Raw genomic sequence first — 23126 nt, 5'->3', positions numbered from 1 at the left:
AGAGAGAGGCTGGGGTCATCCCCATAGGCGCCCTGTTTCACAGGGATTTAAACTTTACCCTGTGGACAGTAGGGAGTCATTTGATGGTAGCACATAGAGGAATGATACATGATTATATATGTCTTTTAGTGATGTCATATTGGGTGGGGATTCCTTAAGCAAGGAGACATGCTAGAGGCTACAGCAACCTTTTGTGGAAAATGATGGAAACCTATGCTAAGAAAAGAACTCATAAATGCACAGGGAAAAAGGAATTTAAAAAATATGGTTCACAGCTTTTACTCTTTCTGGACATGTCAAGCAAACAGATGCCAGGGTACTAATATTAGGCCTATTCTCTTAGCTACTAATGCGAATAACTTACCCTTGCAACAACATGGTTTGGTGTTGTCATTGAGGAATGGAAGCAGGTAAAACCACTGAGGAGAGAGATCAATGATTACCCATCCTTTTTCTCCACAAAACTAATCGGAAAATCCTGACCTTTCCCGAGTAATGCCATAACTCAAATAGATAAAAGCAGGAATTCCTGATTGAGTAAGCCCGTTGAAAACAGGGCCGCCAGCTACAAAAGCTGCTGCGTTACGGACTCTCGCCTAAAGCACTGTCTGGCACTGCTTCAGCACCTGACGCTGGCAGGAAGGGTCTCTGGTGTCGCCATTATGGTGCAATTTTCCCACCCTTCATGTGCTTTTGTGCTTAACGGTCTCTTCATTTCATTCACCCTCTACTTGAATATTTTGGAGTTTGCAACACATTTATGTGGCTACAGTAGTGTTAAACAAAAGTTAGGATTTATTGTATAGCCTTATTTTACATGTGGTATATAATTGACACTTTTTAGATATCTGCATTATTCCATAACAAGCTTTATATAAATGTAAAATTGGATGACTTAATTTTTACTAAATTATACTTATTAATTTAACACTATTAAACTCAGGACAAGATAGCTGAGCTAAATGTTGCAATTTCAATTACAAAAACGCATGCTTCTTAATTTTGGAAGCCCACCAGCTACGGAATATATTACTTAGGGAGTGCAACTAGACAAGTCATCAATCCAGCAATTTCTAGCTGGTCAGCTATATCTTCAGGCAAATTTAACCTTTGCAAGACTTACTGTTAGTCTCTACGCCATAGAGTTCACACAGGTGTTTAAGTGAAAATCATCGTGAGAGAGATATAATCCAAAAGTCATTGAAATTTCTGCTCCTATTAATTTTAGTTTACATGCTGCTAAGTGAGGATAATGAATGAAGGTTTAGAAAACACTCATTTTCAAATAAAACCACTAGTGGAGAATTGCCTTACTTTGCAAACCTAGATTTTTTACTGGCAAATGTCCAATTCACTGACTTCTGTCATGTTTCAATTAATTGCTTACATTTTTTGTGTCAAATAGAATTTAGAAAGATCTTATAACTGTTTCTTCAAATAGTGAACTGACCTGTTTTAAAACCATTGGGGAAATAAACAGCTATATTTTAATAGCTGTGCAAAAGCAGTAACCAGATACTGTATGAGTGACCCCGGACCTCCTTTTATCTGCTTGGGGTTGGATTAGCATCTGTTTGGGCTCCTGGGTACTATGGGAGCCACCAGAGGATGGCTTCCAGAGAAGTGGAAGGCTACACAACCCAGCTGTGCTCGAAGATGCAGAAATGAGTAGAAACTAAAATAAAAAGCATGCAGAGGCAGTTACGATTAGTATCCTGACACACTTCCTTCCGGCTGCACATTTACATATATGCTCACCACACAGTGTCCTTTGTGGGATGTGGATACATTTCTACGTCCATAAATGTTCTTTGTGAATATAATAATTAATAGATAAATAGTGTCTCATTACCTGGAAGCATGGGGCGCTATAATTCAATTAATCCGTTTTTATTGGAATTTAGCTGTTTTAAGTACTTTACTATATAATAAATAATGGTCCATATAAATACTTATATACACACCCTAGCAAATTGGTCTGAATATTTTCTTAGGACACATTTTTAGGAATAGACTTATGGATAAGAGGTATTTAATCATCTTTAAACTGGTACATATGACCAAATTTATTTATAGAAAGTTTAGATCAGTTTATATTACCACTGGCAGTATATGAGGGTACCTGTGTCAGTGCCCCTCACCAGTTTCCTCATTTAAAAATATAGCTTACCAATTTTCAAATGAATAACATGTCTCGTTATTTTTATTTGTATTCATTAATTAAGAGCGAGATTGTATCTTTATAGTGTGCTTACTATCCACTTAATGGGTGACTTATACATCTATAGTCTCTGTACCTTTTCTTCTAAAGAGTTAATTTTTTATTATTTATTTTAAAATCTCTTTATATGTAATTATATTATTACTTTAACATATCAACATTTTCCTGGCAATTTTTTCTTTTATTTCATTTTATAAGTTTAAAAAATATTTAATCAAATATTACTTTTTTACTTCACAATTTCTTACCTAATATTACACTTAGAAAGGGCTTCCATATTTCGAGATCATATAAATATTTACTCATGTGCTTTCTGGTTCTTTCATAATATTCTTTTTTAAAAAACATGGAACTCTAATCCATCTGGAATTAATTTGGGAGCAGAATAAAATGAAATAGTCTATCTTCTCTTCCCAAATAGTTAAACCAGTTTTTACAATGTTTATTGAATAATCCATATTGAGTCTTCTGATGACTTCGGTCATCAAAAATGTAGATTTATACCTCTAAGGAAGCCAATAACATGGAATCGCACCAGAGACAAAGACATGCATTAAAAATCTGCTAAGAGAAGTTATAAATCTACTCGTCATTCCCTATGTTTTTAAGTCACACAGATTTTCAGTGTCTGTTCTATTAGTTTATAGAACAAATAAGCATGTTAGTCTAGAAATATACTGTAAAATATAATGAACTAGGATTTCCAAGTGATAGTTTATTGAGTGTAAATTTTATTTTGTTAGTCTTTTTGCTTTAGTCTAGTTTGATATAGGTCAAAGGATGACTCAGTGATAGCTTTAAAATATATTAAAACTACTCTGCTTGATAAAATCATATAGAGTAGAAATTTAAAGAGTAATTAGATACTTTGGGAGTATTATATAAAAAATTCTTAAATACATGTGAAAACAGCATTTTGCAAGCATAATTCTTATGGCAATCTAAGGCCACAGTAATGCAGACAAACATAAAGGTCAAGAAATTGAACAAATACATAAGTAAGTAAGGAAGGCTTTCCCTTACTCCATTTTCATACTCAGACTGAATGTCAGTTAGCTCAATCAGGTCTTGCTGATAATGTCAGCTGTCAGTCGTTCCTAGGCAGTGATGCATGGAGTTTGTCAGCAGGCAACGGACCACTGGAGCGATGAATGAAATAATGAGGGCACAGGGGCCTGAACAAAACTTTCCTATTTCTGGTAATTTCCTCTTCCCTGGGGGATTTAAGACAAGGAGAGAAAAACCAGACTCAAATTTGTTTTAACATAGTTACTTAATTCAGTGCCTCTCTTAAAACATTCATCTTTTAACCTTGTGTCTTTAAAAATTCATTTAAATGCCCAGTGACTAATCATCATCCCTTCCCAACTCTACTGGTCAGGACAAACAGTATTAGCTGCTACAAGAGTTAAGCCCCGAATCCCAAGTGCTCTTGCACCTAAGCTTCCTTCTTGGTGGTATGACTTCTCTGTGTGGCTCTCCTCTATTCAGTGACTCAGGGACATGGGCAGCCACTTGGTAGCTCTTTAAAGTCATAGTGGTGGCAGAAGAGAAACGGTGAACAACATTGGGATGTTTAAAGGTTAGGACCAGAAGTGGCTTATTTCATTTCTACTCACATCCCATCAGTTTAACTCAATTTAACTGCAAGGCAGGCTGGGAAATGTAGAAGAAAGATATCTTAGTAGTCTCCATTAAACCTACAAAACTTGCTTTGTTTTGAATTGTCATTTACATCTAGGCTTTTGCCTGCATCATATCTAGTTAAACCATGGTTTGAAAATACTAGGTACAAATTGACAGCATTTAATATGTGCAGGGCTAACTTCCTTACATACATTACTTTATTTGAAAACTTAAAAATAATGCATAGATATGGTAAATTTTCAAGCAGTAAGAGAAGGTATAATATAAAAAGTAATTCTCTTCCCTTTGGTCAGGTCGTTTACTGTGTCCATTGGTGAGCACTGTTCAGTATGTAAGCTCCACAAGGGAGGGTATTCTGTCTGTTTCGTTCAGTGATATTTTGTAAGAACTGAAACCAGTGCCTGTCATGAAATAGGCACTCAACAATAAATATTAGTCAAATAATTATTGAATGGATTACTTTAAATAGGAGTGTGTGTGTGCACACATGCCCACGTGCACAGTTAGCACAGATGTGGTGAATCGCACACAGTACTGTACGACTGCCTGGAGCATGAATTTGCATAACATTTCTGAAGAACAGTCTGTGAAGTATCATATTTTTTGTTAAATATTTATTTTATTCAAATTATTATTTATTTACACTTCTAGAACTGTACTTTAAGGATATAGTCAGTGAAGTGCAGATTTGTAGGCAGAAAACTATGTTCATAGCATTGATAATTATAAGGGAAAAATAACAGTGTTATATAAAATACGGCATTTACCATTCTTTCAAAGCAGAGTAATAATGTGATATGATGCTAAATGAAAACTGGAGGGGGCATAATAGAGCAGGATCTCAATTTTGTAAAAATTGAGAAAAAGAGTCTGATAAATTATTAAACCAAAGTCTTATTAGTAGTTTCATCTGGATGGTGAGAATAAGCTTGCTTTTGATTTTTCTCTTTGTAGTGTTAGGAAATTCATGAAATTTCTATATGCACATGGATTACTTTGTTAATCAGTAAAATGCTTTATTTGTAAGTTTTTCCAGCTCTGAGGATATATTAAAGAACCCATTGCAATGCAGTCTCCATGAGGACAAGTCTTTTTATCTGCTTGATTCAGTGGTCCATTCCCTATGCCTAGACTACTGTTTGCATAAAGTACACTTGTAAATATTTTTTGAATAAATGAGTGAGTGCACAAATGAATGATATGCCTCCCTCTCTAAAAGCCATTTTAAAGCATTAAATGTTAGAGGATCAAGTACTTCCTTATCTTGTAGAGATGACCAATTAATTTATAGCATGTCTTCTTAGCACTGAGGGGAGACTACCTTCCCATAGACTGAAAATGACCTTTGATCCCTAGTTAGAGTTTGCGTGGTGGGGAGGGAGCTGACTAATACAGAGCACACATGGATTCTCATGAGTGTGAGATTAAAATAATTGTGACAGAAACCTCTTAAGTCAGCCGTGTCCTCAGATTTAAAAGAAGAAAATTATAATTTGTCAATTAGCAGAGTATTATTTTGCTACTCAATGAAAGTATGTTTAGTTTACCATTTGTAGAGTACAAATGGAGTGTAAGAATAAGCCCAGATTTTGCTAACATTACTGTTGGGAATGGAAACTTGTTGAAAAACGATGATTGAATGATGTGAGAACACTGTATTGTAATTCAGTATGGGAATGTTTTCAAATAACTTTTATCATGTAGCATTCAGTTTAGACTTATGCTAATAGATATGTTCCTTGTTTAAAAATTTATCTTTTTTGTGTATTTTCTCAAAACTAAAAGAGGAAATGAAGGACTTAAGGTTTAAGTCCTGAGGGAATATAGTAGTAATATTTATGTAATTTAATATTAAATGAGACAATATTAATGTGATATGGCTACTTTACATGGAGCTCTTGCTTTATTTTTCCTCTAGGATTCAGAATTTCCTGCAGATATGCAACCAAATCCAAACCTGTATTTACATAAAAAAAACGATTCTCCAGCAAAATTTGACTACAAGCTGAGTACCATATTTAGACTTCATGAACTTCCAGTGAGCTGGTAGGATTCTTGATGTTTTATTAATGCCTTTGAGACTTTATTGTCATGTCTAAATTGTGGTCCTCTTATAGCCATTTATGGTTGAAGCAGTTTGCCCTTAGCCTGTTTCCAGAATGCTTATAATAACAGTGAAGAAATATGCTCATAGCTGCTGCAGGAATCTTAAGACTAACTGGGTTAGGCTCTTGGTGGCAGTACCGACTTAAATGCTCGACTGTGTGAATTTATCGTAGAGGTCGCAGTTCTGGCTTAAAATAAAGCACAAGTCGTTTTTAGAGACGTTTGCAGGATTTATTTTAAAGATAGGGTCTCAGCACCTATGCAATTCATTTGTTTATTTTATTTACAATTTTGCCTATATATCATTATCATTAACAAATCATCAGTTTTATTTAAGGAGTGTAGTTTTGTGAACCATAATCACATTGGTTTAAAGACAAAACTTATTGGTATTTATTTAAAAACATTATTTTATGAATCTGTGTATTTATATTCATAGGAGGTATTTTAAAATTTGAAAAATTCTTACTATTATTCAGAGTCTTTGAGAAAAAATGTTTCTGTGGAGAATCTATAAATATTCATTCTATCATATAGCTCTGTGGTACATTAAAATATCAGTAAGTGGTCAGTTTGTAGATTATCATGGATATATTATTTTGTCTATGGTTTAGGTAAGTATTATTTTCTTGCTTTGTTCATATAATCCCAAGTTTATGTCATCAATCTTTAAGAAATGTAAGATTTGTACAAAAACGTATGGCAAACATTATGTGATTGCTTCTGTTATGCTTAATGAGAACAGATGTCTCAGAATAGGGTATTTACCTGTGGTGAGTATTTCTTTTTTCATTTGCAAAGTTTTTTCTGCTCTTGGTGATGACATGTAATCTACTTCCTAAACCCTGACTGTTTGATTATTTCCATGTAGCAAGAATATTGTCTACATTACCTTACTTCAGAGCATGACAGATACAATCTTATCTGCTATGATCAAAACCAGTAGGTTAATGAATTGAAAAGTTCTGTTAGTAAAGGGAACCATGAAGACGGATACATTCACACCTTTAGTATTCTTTTTAAAAAATTTATCCTTATTGAAAGTATTCCAGATGTGCCCCTTTTTTCCCCCATTGACTCCCTCCACCCTACTCCCACTCCCCCTCCCGCCCCCTCCCCAGGCCTTCACCACACTATTGTCCATCCATGGGCTGTGCATATATGCATATAAGTTCTTTGGTTAATTTCCCCTCCCCCCTTCCCTCTGAAATTCATCAATCTGTTCTATGCTTCAATGTCTCTGGATCTATTTTGTTTGTTTATTTTGTTCATTAGATTCCACATTTAAGTGAGATCATGTGATACTTTTTTTCTCTGACTGGCTTATCTTTAGTATTCTATTTTGACTTATCAGTGCATTTGCATTCCCATGCTCTTCTTTTTATATAAGGCCATGCCTTTTCTTTATATAACTGTTGATTGGAATCCACACCATTTTTCTTGCACAGCTATACCGGTAATGCATCATCTACATTTTCAATTTTGTGTATTCTTTCATCCCAAACAAGAACTTCAGTCACTCAGCAGATGATCTTCCTACCTTTCCATGGCATGAATTTAATTTTTATGGACAGCAATTTTCCTTGTCACAGTCATATTTCATCACCTTGATTAATCTTAAATTACATTACAGTAGCAAACACATCTGGCTTATAAGAAGATTTAGGTCCAGGACTACTGGTGACCCTGTAGTCCTGGACCTTGGCTGGAGAGAGTAGCCTGTGCTGGTCTACTTGGTTTTCCTCTGAGAGCTCTGAGCAGTTACAGTGCAGTGAGCACAGCTAGTGTGTTTCACAGACAGAATGGGAAAGGTTGGTGGTCAGTCCAACAATTAAGTGAAGGAAAAGCTTGTATTAAATAAAAATGTGAAGAGAAAGAAGGAAACATGTAACTCTTAGAGACAAAATCTGGATTTTAGATTAATTTATTTTTAGCCTTTGGAAAGACAGCTGCCCTGATAACTGTTACTGCAACCCAGGAAGTAATTTCTCTGGCCATAACCTTCACTAGTTAGCCCATTAGGAGAGAAGACTCTGGTATTATGAGTTAGGCAGTAAAAAAAGAAAACCGAAGAATCGCTAAATCACTAGCAGAAAGTGTAAACACTAATCTTCTAGAGTAATGTACCTCAAAGGAAGATTAAGCTGTGATTTTGGGGCAACTCATTTATCTAGGCCTTTTTTTTTTTTTTTTAACACCTGTCTTCATTTCCAGTTGTTCTAAGTTTCTGCTTCCTTATACTGCTATTTTGCGGGGCATTTGTTTCTCTCCAGCCGATTTTATCCTACTTCTTTCTTATACTCTTGGTCTACACTACCAAGCCTTAACTAGCAATTATATAAAATTCAATCCTAAAGTTTTAATGTTTCTCAAATAATTTCATATTCTCTAAGTCTTAATTTAAAAACCAAATCACCCACTTCCCCATCCCATATACCCACACAGAAGCTTGGTACTTTATAGGTCTTTAATATAATGCTTATTGACTCAATTATGTTTCTTTAAGGAATTTTAAAAAAAGGTTTTTGTTTCTTAATGACTGTGAATTTATATATTTATTTTTGTTTCTCTTACCATCAGTAGAAATAAAGCTCTTCTCCTATGGTATGTAGGTTCCTTAACTTCATTAATGTAACAGTAAGAATAATGACAGTGATAATGAAAGAATATCAGTAATAACAATAAACTATGTTTTACTAAGTGTCTACAAATGCCAGGATTTGGCTACTGTGACACTGTCTTTGACCTTTGTATTTCTGTTAAGCAGTTATTATTTTTGGATTTCCTCCCTCCCTCTCTCTCTCTCTCTGTCACACACATACACAGCCATTCACACACACATGAGGCTCAGAAGTTTTGAAAATTACAAAGAAAGAATTTGTATCAAGTCTGGTTAACTCAAAAGGAAACTATCAAATAATTAATAAGCCATACGTTATTTAAAGAAAAATACTAAGGAAAGAGTCTCTGCTTTTACAGTTGGGCACACAGTTTTACCAGTAATGTACAACTTTATGGTCTATGCGTTTGGCCAAATCACTTTTTTATTCCCCTGACAAGCATGGCCTAGGATAATTTCTTTAAACTTAAATGTTAAAACAATTAATTATATTTGTTTAAGTGTAGGACTTATAAATTATATGTCCTTTCCCTGGAAAAACAGATTTATTAAAATGTATTTTTGCTATGTTTTTTAAAAACATAATAAAATAAATGAATATTAAATTTTATATAATTTTAAAATTTCTAATGTCTTACTAATTTTTTTGAATTATCGAAGGTGAAGAAGTTACAGTTTCTTGAATCTTTGAGGACATTCTCCTGAGGAGGATAATAATTACGTGTAGATAAAAATATTTGTAATAATTACTTATCAATAGTAGATGGAATAATTTAAAACATTTTCTGAAATATAAGATGTTAGTTTTGTTTGTAATTTACTGTCTGCTGGTTTGGTAGTTTTCTATCAAAGCACTAATGTATTCAGCTAGCTTTCTTAAATAATGATAATATTTATGCCATTAACTCTCCAAAAGGAAGAGGTACTTGAATTTACAGTAAAGGGAAACATGCATTTTAATAACCTATTTATCTTTTTGGGTGTATTCCATGAATAAGTAGATCATCTAATTAGGAGAGTAGATCTTTAATATATTTCAGATTGTCTTCAGTGCCCTTGCATGCATGTCTTCAGATTTAATTTAAATTTGTTCAGACTTTTTGGGTTTGTTAAGCAGCTATCATCTTCTAGGTGTTATGATTTGTTTTTTGGGTCAACTTACAGCTAAAATTATGGAAAGGTCTTTTCATTGGTCACAGATGATGCACAAAGCATTTTCAATTCCAGTATTTCATAGATTTAGAGGGAACCCTATAGTTGCCCTTCTGGGTTATAATGGTTTTTCATTCTATTTTAATTATCTAGATCCATAGTAATAACCACAGTGACCTACAAGATGTTGTTGGACATATTAAATTATATATAGCAATTATTTGTAGTGCCAACAAAGCATAATAATCCCACCTATTAAACAAGGTTGGTAAAAATGAAGTGATGTTTGTCTCTCTTAGGACATAACTTTAATTTTTGAAAAAACAATTCATTCAGTTTTTGCATAAAACTTTTTCTGGAGTATATTAGTATGCTAAGGCAAGTCAAATTTCCATGGAATGACAATGCAGTGATACTATTCCAGTAAATATTGAAGCCATCTTGCACTCCGCCTTGTTGCTTAGCTACTTACTGGTGTTACCTGCTGTGTAATCGAAGGGGAGGTGGATGCTAACGGCACAGGTTAACCTTTGTCATGCAGAATGTAGGTGAGGATGGTTGAAGACAAGTACCAATATACCTCTTTTTCTCTTTAACAGTTTATTTAGTATTTCACACTACATTATATTCACACATGTACTTGTAACTCATTTTAAATACTTAGAAGTAGAAAGACTTGATGAAGTACTAGTAATTAGTGGTTCTAGCAATTTCTGCCATTACTTGGTGGGGTGCCTCCAAGACCTCATCTTTAATCCATGGCAAAGTTGATGCATATGGAATGGTATCTCATAATTTATTTTTTCCCTGCTGTTCACAATTATATGGTAAATGGGTTGTAAACATCAGTGCTTGTGCTGATAGGTTCAGATCTTAAACCAATTGTGGCATTTTTTTTAATATGGCCATGACTAGGCTGACATTGTCATGTTCATTTTATATTATTACATTTTTATATCAATAGTGTTTTATAATCTAAGAGTAAGTAATAAAAATTTTATTAGAGTTATGCACCCAACATACGTAACGATATTTATGCTCTGAACTTTAATTTAAAACTACTGACATTATCACAAAGCGATCACTATTAACTCAGAGTACCTCATAAAATGGGACATTTTAACGTGCATGTCCTGTGAGCACCTCAAACTTAGCAGATCTCAAAGCCAGTTAATTCTCTCTTTCCATCATCTTTGCCCCTCCACCTTCACCTTCTTCCTCCCATTTTGTTGGTATAATTATCATGCATATTGTCACCTAAGATGATCTGTGCATCTGAAATCCTCCTTATCACTTACTATTGCATTTAGCAATCACTTAACTCTGTGTATCCCACATCCAAAATGAGTTGTACAGCCATTCATTTTTGACAGTGTCCATCATCTGTCACTTAGGCTTCCCCAACAAGTTCCTACTGCTCTCTCTCTGCCTCTAGTTTCTCCAACTCAAAGGTATCCTTTTTACTTCCATTACGGTAATCTTTCTAGAATGATTTATCTTATTTTTGCTTTAAAATATTTAATTATATGTCGAGCTTTCAAGACACACTTGGCTCTTCCCAATCTATCTTGAACCTACTTTTCTAGCTCTGTTGTACAGCCTTGCCTCTATACTACTATGTTCTAGACTCAGTGAAATATCTTCACCTGTTCACATCTTGGCTCATATTTTTTTTGGCTTAAATGCATTTACCTCCATTTTCTATTTGCAAAACTCAAGCAACCTATAGAAATCCCATCTATAAACCAATCTTCCTTTCTGTTTTCTGGTATTATGTATAAGTACCAAGATATACATAATATAGGGGCACATAAAACAGGTTCTATTGAATTCCAATGATTTATTTATGTGTCAGTGTCTTCCAACCCTTCAACAAGGACTCTTGAGGGCATATATCATGTCTCATTATGAATAACTGCTGACATATAGGAGGGTGCCTAGTATGTGCTGAAGGAATGAGTGCATGGATTGAGTGAAAATGTTGTGTATAGTTATAGTTTATAGCTATCTTTTAAAACTGTATTATCCACTTATAATTCAAGCATCACCTGATATCACCCTGTTTTTTAAATTTAATTTGGCTTGAATGTCCAGTGACTTCTGTGAGTATCTGTGATCTAATTTTTCTGCTCACAGCCATAGCCATAAGTAGCACACTCTGTGCAAATAGGATAGCTATAAACCCTACTCTCAGAGCATCTAGTGTTACCTCTGACCTACACTCAAGACCCAGTTCTCTCACATTTGGCAACAAGTATAAAAGAGGCCACTTATTTGCCTGACTTTCTAGGTTTCTGACTCTTGCTTGTCTGTATCCTCAACAGTCAAAGACAAAAGCTGAGTTTCCCGCCCAGCTTGAGTTCAGACTTCTAGCCTCCTGAGATTTTTAGTGCTACTCTTGAAATAAATCATAAAATAAGAATACAAGAAATAAAGGGACATTTTTAAATGCAAGTGAATTAGTAAATTCTAGAAGTTTAAGAGTTTAAAAAATAAAAGGTAGTAATAAAAACAAAACATCTTTAAATTCCAGTCAAGGAAAATTGTTAATAAACAAAGTTGAATGGTATTTAAAAAAAGAAATTGGTAGATTAAATACTTAAAAGAAGTCAGAAAATAGAAAAGTTAAACAAGACTAAAAATAAGAATGGTTTTTAGTGTAAAAATGAAGACAGGTGTTTTCTTTCACTACATTATAAACAAAATATTTTCTAGAAAAGATAAAGAAGACCAGGCGGAAATAAGGAAACTAAAAAGAAAAGATAAAGTGAACCAGTTGAAATTGGAAAAAGTAGTAATTTAAAACAGCTAGCCCAAATCAAAGCAACTGGAAATACAAAAAAACAAAACAAAAAGGAAGTGTGCTGTTGGGGTAATAAAATTATGCATTCTGTAAAGATGTAAGAAAATACATAGAAAAATGGGTGAAATGGAGAGGACATAAAGACCCCAAGGTACAAGTGAGGTTGAATCCTGTCTAAATGTCCCCATGGCCCCTGTGGGGATGTTCAAGACGCACGTCTGTGTAAGAGCCGCTGAGCAAACCACACCTGCCTTTCCTTCTGACCCGTGCCCAACCTCTCATCGAGACTCAGACTTGCCCTTGCTGGCCCTCTGGACGTTTCCATCGACAGGAATGTGCTCATCGCCCCACAGTCTCTTGCTCTCAGGCTTGCTCCACAGCCCAAACAGATACTTATTTTCATTCAAGAAAGAGCATCCAAGCACTGGCAGGCATTCAAAGTATCATTTGTATCATCGACATTTTAGAAATCTTACTATTTATAGCAGCAAATGTTTTGTATAAACATAAGTAGATCTTTCTACTTGACAACTGTGACCTTTAATTTTGCCTGGACTGTATCCACCTAGATTATATATAATACAGATTTAGATTTAAAGAGTGACATTACAGAAATGGAAAGGAGGTATCAATGTCAAATGTACAATGTCCTAACTACTATATGTAACATTTATGTGTCATAAATGTTATGACACATATTTCACATATGTCACATATTTCTTTTTATAGTTATACACACATACAGGTGTTTTTTTTATACTTTTGCAATTATTTGGAGATATTGAGTACAATTCTGCTATACTATATTCTGATCATATCACTCTGCAAGACTTACTGTACCACGCAAATGTATTTTATTGGCCTCTCTTGTATTTTGAAAGGTTGTATAGCTAGAGTACTGGTATTGACAATATAGATTTGTCAACAGTATTATATGTTATCTAAAACATAAAGTAGTGCTTGTTCGGATAGGGTGAAGGAGCTAATGACAATAAAGATAGTTTTGAATTGTAGGAAAAACCACTAAATATTACATAATTATGTACAACTTTTGGCAACTTAGTAAGTTTAGAGATGACTTTTAATTAAGTAGACTGTTTTTTCAAAAATGGAAATACCTTTATTCTTTTGTTTCCTTATTATAAGAATAATACTTGCTCCCCCTTGATTCATCCCTCAAATACCAAAGACGATAAACACTATTACCACTCTAGGGAACTGTTTTTCTTACAGAAAGCCTTTGAAAGCCCACCCTCCCATAAAGTTGCTTTATGCAGCTAACACATTGGAATATCCTTGTATGTTAACTGTCCCATCCTTGTTTAGAGAGTCAATTAGTATCAACACATTAATGTATAATAACTTAATCATTTTATAAATATCACAGTTGCGATTATATTTTACATAGATCTTATTTGTTTAATTTGAATTTCTTCATTATTGACATCTTGCATTTTTTCATATCTGTATTAGGTGTTTATGAATGTAGTATATTTGTGGGGTTAAATTATCTTATCAAAATTAACTACAACCTACTTCTATGAATTTTCTTTACTACTTACTCATGCTTAATTGAAACCAATAAGAATACTAGACAAGAAATTATTCATTGATGCAGTAATAGATACTTGTATCCCAAATGTATGAAGATTACATTTTCATGATCTCAAAGTGAATATACATTACTTCTTACCTAAATTCCTCCTATGCTTTTTTCACATATGGCCTGATTGGTCTCCCTGCAATGTTACTCAAACTCATGGTGATTGAAAATCTCCCCATCTTACTTCCTGCTCTTATCTCAGCTCTCCCTGCACTTGGGCTCATTTTGTAACTTTCCTGATGGTCATTTTAGAGACTGTTTATCACCTGGGCCATGCTGAGATCCCATCTGCTACTAGTGCAAGTTGTGACACTTTATTTTGAGTATGGCTGAAAATGCAAAGTAAGTTGGTTAAAAAGTGAAACATAATTATTGGATCAATTAAATGAAAAAATCAGAAGTAGGAGTAGCTTCAGATCCAGCTTGTTTTAAAAACATATTTAAAAATATCACCAAGTACTTGATTTCACTGCTATGTCATTTGTATAAGCATTGTCCTAAGGCTCCAAGCTCTCCTTTCATGGTAGCAAAGTGATTGAAATAGTTCTAGACTTCATGTTCTTTCATAGGGCTGTCCAGGGATGTAGAGAGGAACTCCTTCCATAGCCTTCAGAGGAAGAGAAAGGGAGTTCTCTTTCCTGCAGGTTTAGGCTGATGCCTGCCTGTGTTCCACTGACTGATTGCATTAAGTGCCATCCGAGTTGAAAACTGTGACCTTGGAAAATGACTGCTGTCTTGACATAAAACAATCAAGACTTACCTTTGAGGTGGGGATGATACCAGTTCTCAGGGCTGATGATAGAAAGGGGTAGCTCCAAAGAAAAAGGCCTGGGTGTTGTTTCCAGAGAGAAGAGGAATGGATGCTAAACAAGTACCAACCTGACCACGCAGGCTTCTCTCTGCCAGGCCTACCTGATAATCAACCGATGCCAACCACCCCGTCCCCAAGTTGGAGGATATTCCTATGTGTCCTCACTGGTGTTTCTGGGTGTTTGCTCTATTATTTGTTTTGAAGGCCCTGTTTATGTAATATGTATCATTGTGTGATAAAAAGAAAATTGCCACAGATATTCAAGCTGTCAGCCGTTTATTTATCCAATGCACTCTGGACAGCATGCTATGTCCTGGATAGATCAAGCAAAGCAAATGCTTTTCAGGATGGCTGTAACGGTTAATTGAAATTATCTACGTAATAGTACATGACGACATGATCCTGGAGCATGGTATGTGTGAGGCAGATGCTGGTCTTTTGTTTCTGCCCCTTTGTGACCTCCATCTTCTTCCTCTGACCTGGTCACCTGCTCCTCCTCTTGGTCTTCCCCTCCTCAAAGTAGTTACCTGCGTGCGATGGGGCCTCCATTACCTATGAATATATCTTTAAGACATGTTGCCTACTAGGTTGTACCTGCTGACACTTGTCTTTGATTTCTGGTGCATAGACTTTGCAGAACCATATGTGGATTCAGTGAGAAACATATAGAAGGTGTTTAATATAATATGCTTATGTCTGTCTAGCTATAATTAATATGTAATGTTATTTATATTCCTAATAATTGAATATATTTCTAATATATAAAGCTCATGTGTTGCTCATTTTATTGAAACAAAAGATTAAAATGTTTGCTTTATCATTTAGTGATGTTAAATTACTATTCAAATAATTCTGGCATATAAGAATTACTCAGTGATAATAGAGTTTTAATTTTAATTATGAAAGTCTTGAAAAAATTACTTTGTGTTATTAAAATATAAGAAATACTAAGTGGTGTATTGGGTTTAGGTACGTGTGAGTATAAGGACTAATATAAAAAGCTCAGCTTTTTTCCAATACCTGCCCATTGCTCAAGGTTAATGTTAAGTGTCACTACCTCAGAGAGAGGCTTGCAGATCCACAAGGGAATAATCCACATTATTTCCCTTATAGCACTGTTTCTTTTCTTCATAGCTGAAACCTCAAAGCTCAAGTTATTTTTAACAATTTGCCTCTTTCACACAAAGCAGTCCTATTAGGTATTCAGATATTTACACATTCACATGTTGACTTACATTCAGAATGACCGGAGAGAACATTCTTTAGATGATGTTATTAACTTTTTATATCAACTAAACAAAGGTAGACAGCTCAGGTATGGACTGGGTTTCTTGAGCAGGAATGAATTTCAAATGCCACCACTTTTGAAATATCAATGAAAAAGATAACGTGGTTTGAAGGCCAGTTTGAGAGAAAATACCATTGTTTTCAGATTTGGAAAATATATATAGTTAATTAAATCATGTAGTGTCTTCTTGATCTGCAATTCTGCATTTCTGGCAGTAGTGTTTTGAAGTAAATTGGTTATGAAAGCAAAATTTGATTTAGGAAAATAAATGTTAGATTCTCCTACTGCATACTTATTATTTATTTTATTTATTTTATTTTATTTTATTTTATTTTATTTTATTTTATTTTATTTTATTTTATTTATTTTATTTTATTTTATTTTATTTTATTTTATTTTATTTATTTTATTTTTTTCTTTAACCCCGAAGCACATTGGAAAGGATTGTTGCTGCTTAGAAAGGGCCCTTGTATCCTGATTAGTTTTTCTCTGGATATTTTATCCTTGATATAACAAAGCCTTTCTAAAATTATATTTTGAATTTAAAATTTCCTACTATTGAGCTTAAGTTATTCTGGTGATACTTCTTACCTTTCAAAAGTACAGTATTGTATTTCCTTTAGGGTCTCATATTCATTCCAGTCTCATCATTAATAGATATAAAGTAGTAGGTTAGGGTTATGTAAAACACAGGGATTAATCTATAAATAATGAAATATAAAATTGTTGTTTTCTAAACTCTTAGTTTTTGTTTAAGTATTTGTAGTCACAATACTTTGATTCTAAGCTGTGTTTTCTTTATGAATCCCAGAAAAACACAGATGTATAATAGTTCCTCTTTGGAAGAAAAATGAAATAAAATATCACATTCTTGTTATAGATAAATGCAGATTATATTAGCTTGATTAGGTAAAACAGCAAGAATCATATTATTAATTTATGAACATCATACTTAAACTCTGTTATTGCAATGATGAAACAATTTTCAATGGCACTGGAAAGTCAATGGTATGTAGAAATGTACATAAAGAGGAAGATAAGCAACAAGCAGACTACATTTTTAGACAATGTGGTATATAAATTTACTGATTCTACTCCAAATATTTAGTATGTAGTATAACAAATAAAATTGGGGGTGGGTGGGAGAGAGGAGATACTTAAAACAAGGTGAACTCTGCACTCAAGCTTCAGAGCTCTAAACCTATCCGGTCTCTGAGAGGATTTCCTTATATATAATTACTGCAGTGAAAACGATAGAGCATTGGCATAAAGTTTATCTGTATAAATGGACATTTTAATCGGCAGTCCTGGCAGTTCTGGTGAAAGGAGAAGCTGCCCTAGGATGTGAGTACAGGAAGGATGGGGCTTGGATGCATAAGCCAAGGGGGAACAGTGCAGTGCTGTGCAGGCCAGGTTGACTCCAACCTGGTATCCCGAGCTGTTTTACCAAACACTGCAGGATCTTCCAAAAGTAAGTAACCCCCATCATATATCATTCCTTCCTGAAGAACAAAACATAGGAGGTCTTCTCCAGGATGTCCTGTGTTTGGTGGGACCTGGAAGTTTTTTTCATCTCCACTGCCTTTGAAAGGACTGCCGATGCATATACCTAGTCTGCATGACTACCTCTGCATTGCCCACCGAGACTCGAAGTAGCCCCATCCTGCTACTGATAATTCCCATTTTCCCCAGTTTTCTTCTCTTCCATCTATACTAGTTGTATCAGCATGGGTTTTCTGGGTGTCTCAGATTCTTCCAGAACCTGCTGAGGTTGGTTAATGGAGGCCGGTTGTGATGCCTTCAGTTAACTATTTTTAAAGCGATGCCAGGTTTAATGGTATCTATTCTTTGATTCTCTTGTGTACTCACATCTCTCTATTGAGTGTGTGCGTGTGTGTGTATGTGGAGGGGTAAGTTTTATTCCCTAAATTCCCGACTTTTTGTCCTTGCTGTTTTGTAAAGAATTTAGCATATACACTCTCCATGCTTCTTTATGCATCGCTACAAAGCTAAGAAGGTCATGCACTGTGCCCAACTCATTGTCTACGCTCAGCGAATGTCTCACTTTGAGGACCGGGACCTGTGAGCTCTCCAGAAGCCTCTTTTATATCTCTGCTTCCAATATTCTATTCTTGTATATGTCCTTAGGCAATTTGAGTTTCAGGGACTTATATAATAAAAGTTCATTTCTCACTCAGACCTGCTCAGTGGAGATTTTCCTATTTGGATAGCTTTCCTGAGCATCTGTTCTCCAAGTGGTGACTCAGGGAATCTCAGGGATTTAGGATCTTTCTATTTTTGTGACACTGGCATCTTCAACACATGACCTTTAAGGTTCTGAGAAGGGCAAAAAGAGAATGGAATATTCCTCTGGGGGCTTTAGGGTCAGTCCTGGGAGTGTTACACTCCACCAGAATGTGTGCTGAGGTCAGCAAGCGCGTAGCTGGATGTCTGTCACGCCACCTGTCTGTTTTACTCTGCCCGGTCCCCTTCATGTTTATGACGGCAGCAGCAAGTGTATGTCCAGGAGGAATGAGAAGGAGAACCTTTCTTCCAACCGTGGACTGTAAATCATTGCTGCATATTGCTGCATGGAGAGCTCGATGCCTAGACAAGGCAGGATTCTGTAAGGCAAGGAAGAGGCAGTGAGGAGATGACAGGCAGGTCCCTGGGAGTGTCATAGAGAGCCAGGGCTGAGCAATATCACAAAACCCAAGGTTCGAAGGACGGACTGGCCAGTTTCTTTGCAGAGCTCTCTAAGAGTAGGATTTTAAAGGGGCTAATTTTGAAAATTATATGGTCCTTAGTAAATTCATTCTAAGTAGACCCTCAAAATTCATGGGGCTTTTCCTCAGATTATGGTTTATTGAGTGGTTCATGGTTTCTGAGGAAAAGTGCCCACAGCATTCAGTTATCAGGGTGCCTTTTGTGCGCTTGACTTTCTTTCCTGAGTGAATATTTAGTGAACGTTTAGGCTCAGTACAATAAACACGGAACTGTAAAGGTAATATAAAAATATTATGATACTTATAGTTTACTCATTAAAGCATCAGTTTGTTCATATTTAGCATAATGTCAGTATATCATTTGCAATTTTTATCTTTTTAAATTTCCATAGGTCTAAAGTGAAATATAATTTATAAAATTGAAATTACTTATGATACTGTAGATACAAGCCTATGCTAATTGCTCTAATAACCCAGATAATTAATTATTATGCATTCCTAGAATAGAATGCCATTAAGTTATTTTACTATGATGAATGTAATCATTTTGATATTATAAGTAATCTACACATTTTTTTAGATTAATCACAGATGCTGATCTAAAGCTGTTTTAAGGTGATGAATTATATTAGTTCACTTATTATCAGCATCAAGGGTCTTTAAATGCCCTTAATAATCATATTCAAATTTTATCACTGAGAGTACATTTACTTTTTATTCAAAATAACATATCTAAGATGATTTATCTTCTACAAAACAGATAACTTGTATGTAATCATGAAATGAACTACATAAATATTCAAACTATTAAGTAGTTTATAAAAACCATGCTATCTTTATTAGGTTAGGTATTTCTGATTTATTACTTGGACTCAATAGCCTCCTACTAATTTCTTCTAACTCCAGTTTATCTTCCAAAGTCACTAGATTCTTCTTTTAAAACAGGAAAACCTACGATGTAACATCTCTATTTTTAACATCACATTGATGACTTCCTTTTACCAAGGGGTGAAAATCAAATTTCTCTATACTTTAACCCCTAGCTTCATGTCCCATTGCTCTGAAATGGAATGATTCCTGAACCTTGCTTGGGCATCCGCTATGTCCCCTGACACAACCGTAATGTGAGTCAAAAATATTCCTGAAATTTTTACTGACTCTTTTTACCATAGCAATTCCTTTTTCCTGTTGCCTTTATCCAAGTTGAAGTAGCTTGGTTCTGTACTTCTGCCTAGGGGAGAGAATATAACAGAAAAAGTAGAAAGGAAAAAACAGGAGAATCTTTCTTACTTAGGAGAGCTTGGACTCTTAGGGGTGTAGGAGAGTCTCATGGCATAGTTAAAATATGTTAGAAACATAATGAGTTAAGAGCAGGGCCCTACCCTTTCCCTTTACATCCAGATAATTTTGTGGGGTCCAAGAATACAAGATATCTGGCCCCCATTTCCTAAGCTTAGCCCCAGGGATATGTCAAGACCCCAGAAAAGAAATTGCTCCATGGTGTGTCTAGACAGACAGCCCCGCCGAGTTTCGGCCTCTGCCGTGGAGTGGGGATTGCCAGGCGATTCCCGTGTTACCAGGAACGGAACAGAGGAAGCAGAAAGAGAGCGACCGAACCAGACCAGGCCGCAGGACAGGAACCAAACGTTTTCGTTGAGACTTTTTGTGAACTATTAATGAATTGTTTTAGTGATGCCAATAAAGCCAGAGATATTTAGGTTCTTAACGTCTCATTGCTGGTATTGATACAAAATGGGAAGCCCTAAGAAATTAGGCTCAAAGGAGAAATTCAGTTAAGCCTGAAAAAGATAAAGAAGCCACATTTCTTGTGCATATGAAATTATACTCTGAAATTCACATCAGCTCCGGAAATTTATGCCTAGTTCGTTGTGTGTATTTAAGTAATGGTTATAATAAAAATAATCAATTCACCGCTGAGGTCCAATAATTGTTTCCCTTTATTAGGCGCCCATACATTTTACTAATGTTTGATAACAAAATGAAGCCTAAGATCCTTTGTAACATTTCTTTTTTTTTTTTTCTTGGCAAATGAACTGAAGTTAATGTTTTTTGTTTGTTTGTTTGTTTTTTACTTTTAAAGAAAATGGCCTTCTTTATCACTTTCTCTGACAGGAATGACTCTAGGTTAAATATTGCTTTATAATTATTCATATGTCTTTCAATCATGAATTTATATACTTGTTAATTCATTGATTCTAGAATATCTATTTAGCTGTTAGTATGTGTCAGACATTATTACAAATGATGGAATTACAGAAATAAAGATAGCTCCTGTCTTCAAGATGGAGTGACCTAGTTATAAAACAACAGAATAATCATAGTAAGGGACCACCTACAGCAAACGGTTGGGTAGAGTGGAATGCTAGAAAGGCTCCGTTTTGAGTTGACCTTTGAGTATAAGCATCAAGAAACATATATATTAGGTGGGAAAGTTTTCTCAAGATCATAATTTGGAAGCGTTTTCATTAAATGGAAAAAGTTTCAGTGCAATGGATATTCATATTAATGAATTTTTTTAATGCATTGTGATATGCTATCACTTTTTTTCATTAGAAACATTTCTGAAATATTGACTATAAAGGTGGTAATTTTATGCCAACTCACCCCCTTACATTTCCTTACTGACTTAACATTTTGTCCTTGAGCTATGTTTAAGAATTTTATCATTTACTCCTAGGAATAATATCTTTCCACTATTGCAGAATGGCTTTGTATTTAATTCTCCTGTAGAGTCCATGCAAGAAGATAAAATGGAAACAAGAATTTTTTTTAGCATAGTATTTGTTTGGGGTTGAATTGTGTCCCCCAAAATGCTATGTTGAAGTCCCAATTTCTGGTACCTGTGAATGTGATATTTGGAAATAAGGTTTTTATAGATGTAATCAAATTGAAGTCATACTGGATTAGGGTGGTCCTGATCCAATATGGCTGGTGTCCTTATAATAAGAGAAGACACACACACACACACACACACACACACACGGAGAACAGCATGTGAAAATGGGGGCAGAAGTTGGCGTTACGTTGCCACAAGCCAAGGTAGGCCAAGGACTGTGGGAAACGGCAGAAGCTAGGACAGAGCCACGGGGCAATTTGTCCTTCACAGCCCCCAAAAGAAACTGGCCTTGTCTACAGCTTGTGCTCAGACGTCTAGCCTCCAGAACTGTGAGAGAATACATTTCTGTTCCTTTAAGTCACCCACTTTGTGGCACTTTGTTTTAACAGCCCTATGAGACTAATACTGTGTTAATTCCCATTAACTTTCTCATAGACTTACTGGAAACAAAGTCTTCCCACCAAAAAGAAAAAAAAATCCACAAGTTTTGCTTTTATTACTCATTTAATAACTTGTGATTATTCTGTATAACTTCCCAAGCAAATGATTGTCACAGCAGGGTTGTCTGAAAGCAGTCACTTAGATAGAGTTTTGGGTGTATTTATTGAGGATCAGTAGCCAGTATAACCCTTAGTTTTGGGCAAACGGGCCCCCTGCTTTTCCCCTGAGACTCAGAGGGCCCTACCATTTGGAGTGAATTCCTTGATATTTTTAAGTCCCTGTTTAGTATCTGAGAATGTCTGGGGTGGGCAGTGCCATCTGGTGGACAACATGTGTGGCCTAGTGCCCCGTCCTCATTTCTTTTTTGTGGTCTCCTCTGATCCTCTGTCCTGTATGTGGATTTAACCAGATGCCTTGAGGAGATCCGGAACTTGTGCCTGTGGATGTTTTCAGGACCCCAAAGTCAGGATCCAGGTTCCAGTAAGGTGGCCTGGTCAGTGAATTGCTCCTGCTTACTGGTCTGGCTATTCTTCCACAGGATCACCCAGAATTGGGCTGCCAGAGTGGTTCTGACATGTTGATTTTGATGACTTCTCACTCATATTGATCATAGAACAATTCAGGGATCTGAGTGTCGACTCTTGTCCATCTGTGTGTCTGCTCTCCCCTGTCCACCTACTGACTTGCAGTGCGTATTCCAGGCCGTAGCTTCCAGGGACAGCATGTTTCAGGCAGTCCTTCAGAATGGCAGGGCCTTTCTCCTTTGGGGGCTTTGGGGACTGGTGCTGTATAAAGCCGATGGCACTTGGCCTTTCTTTTGTCCAGTTTATACGGTAATATCAGACCTAAGC

At 35.4% G+C, this 23126-nt stretch overlaps 1 protein-coding gene across 1 annotated transcript in view; it reads left to right on the top strand.

Moving 5' to 3' along the window:
- SPAG16 (sperm associated antigen 16) overlaps positions 1-23126 on the top strand; it is a 403525-nt gene that overhangs the window by 71914 nt on the left and 308485 nt on the right. Inside the window, exon 10 of the mRNA XM_016196754.2 lies at positions 5787-5914. Within this exon, the coding sequence (XP_016052240.2) occupies positions 5787-5914 (128 nt within the window). The remainder of the gene's footprint in view (positions 1-5786; positions 5915-23126) is intronic.

The sequence above is a fragment of the Miniopterus natalensis genome, chromosome 8 (assembly GCF_054644295.1).
Source record: "Miniopterus natalensis isolate mMinNat1 chromosome 8, mMinNat1.hap1, whole genome shotgun sequence".
In the NCBI taxonomy this organism is placed as follows: Eukaryota; Metazoa; Chordata; class Mammalia; order Chiroptera; family Miniopteridae; genus Miniopterus; species Miniopterus natalensis.
Note: the sequence above shows the minus strand (reverse complement) of the source record. Positions and strands in the feature narration are given on the sequence as shown.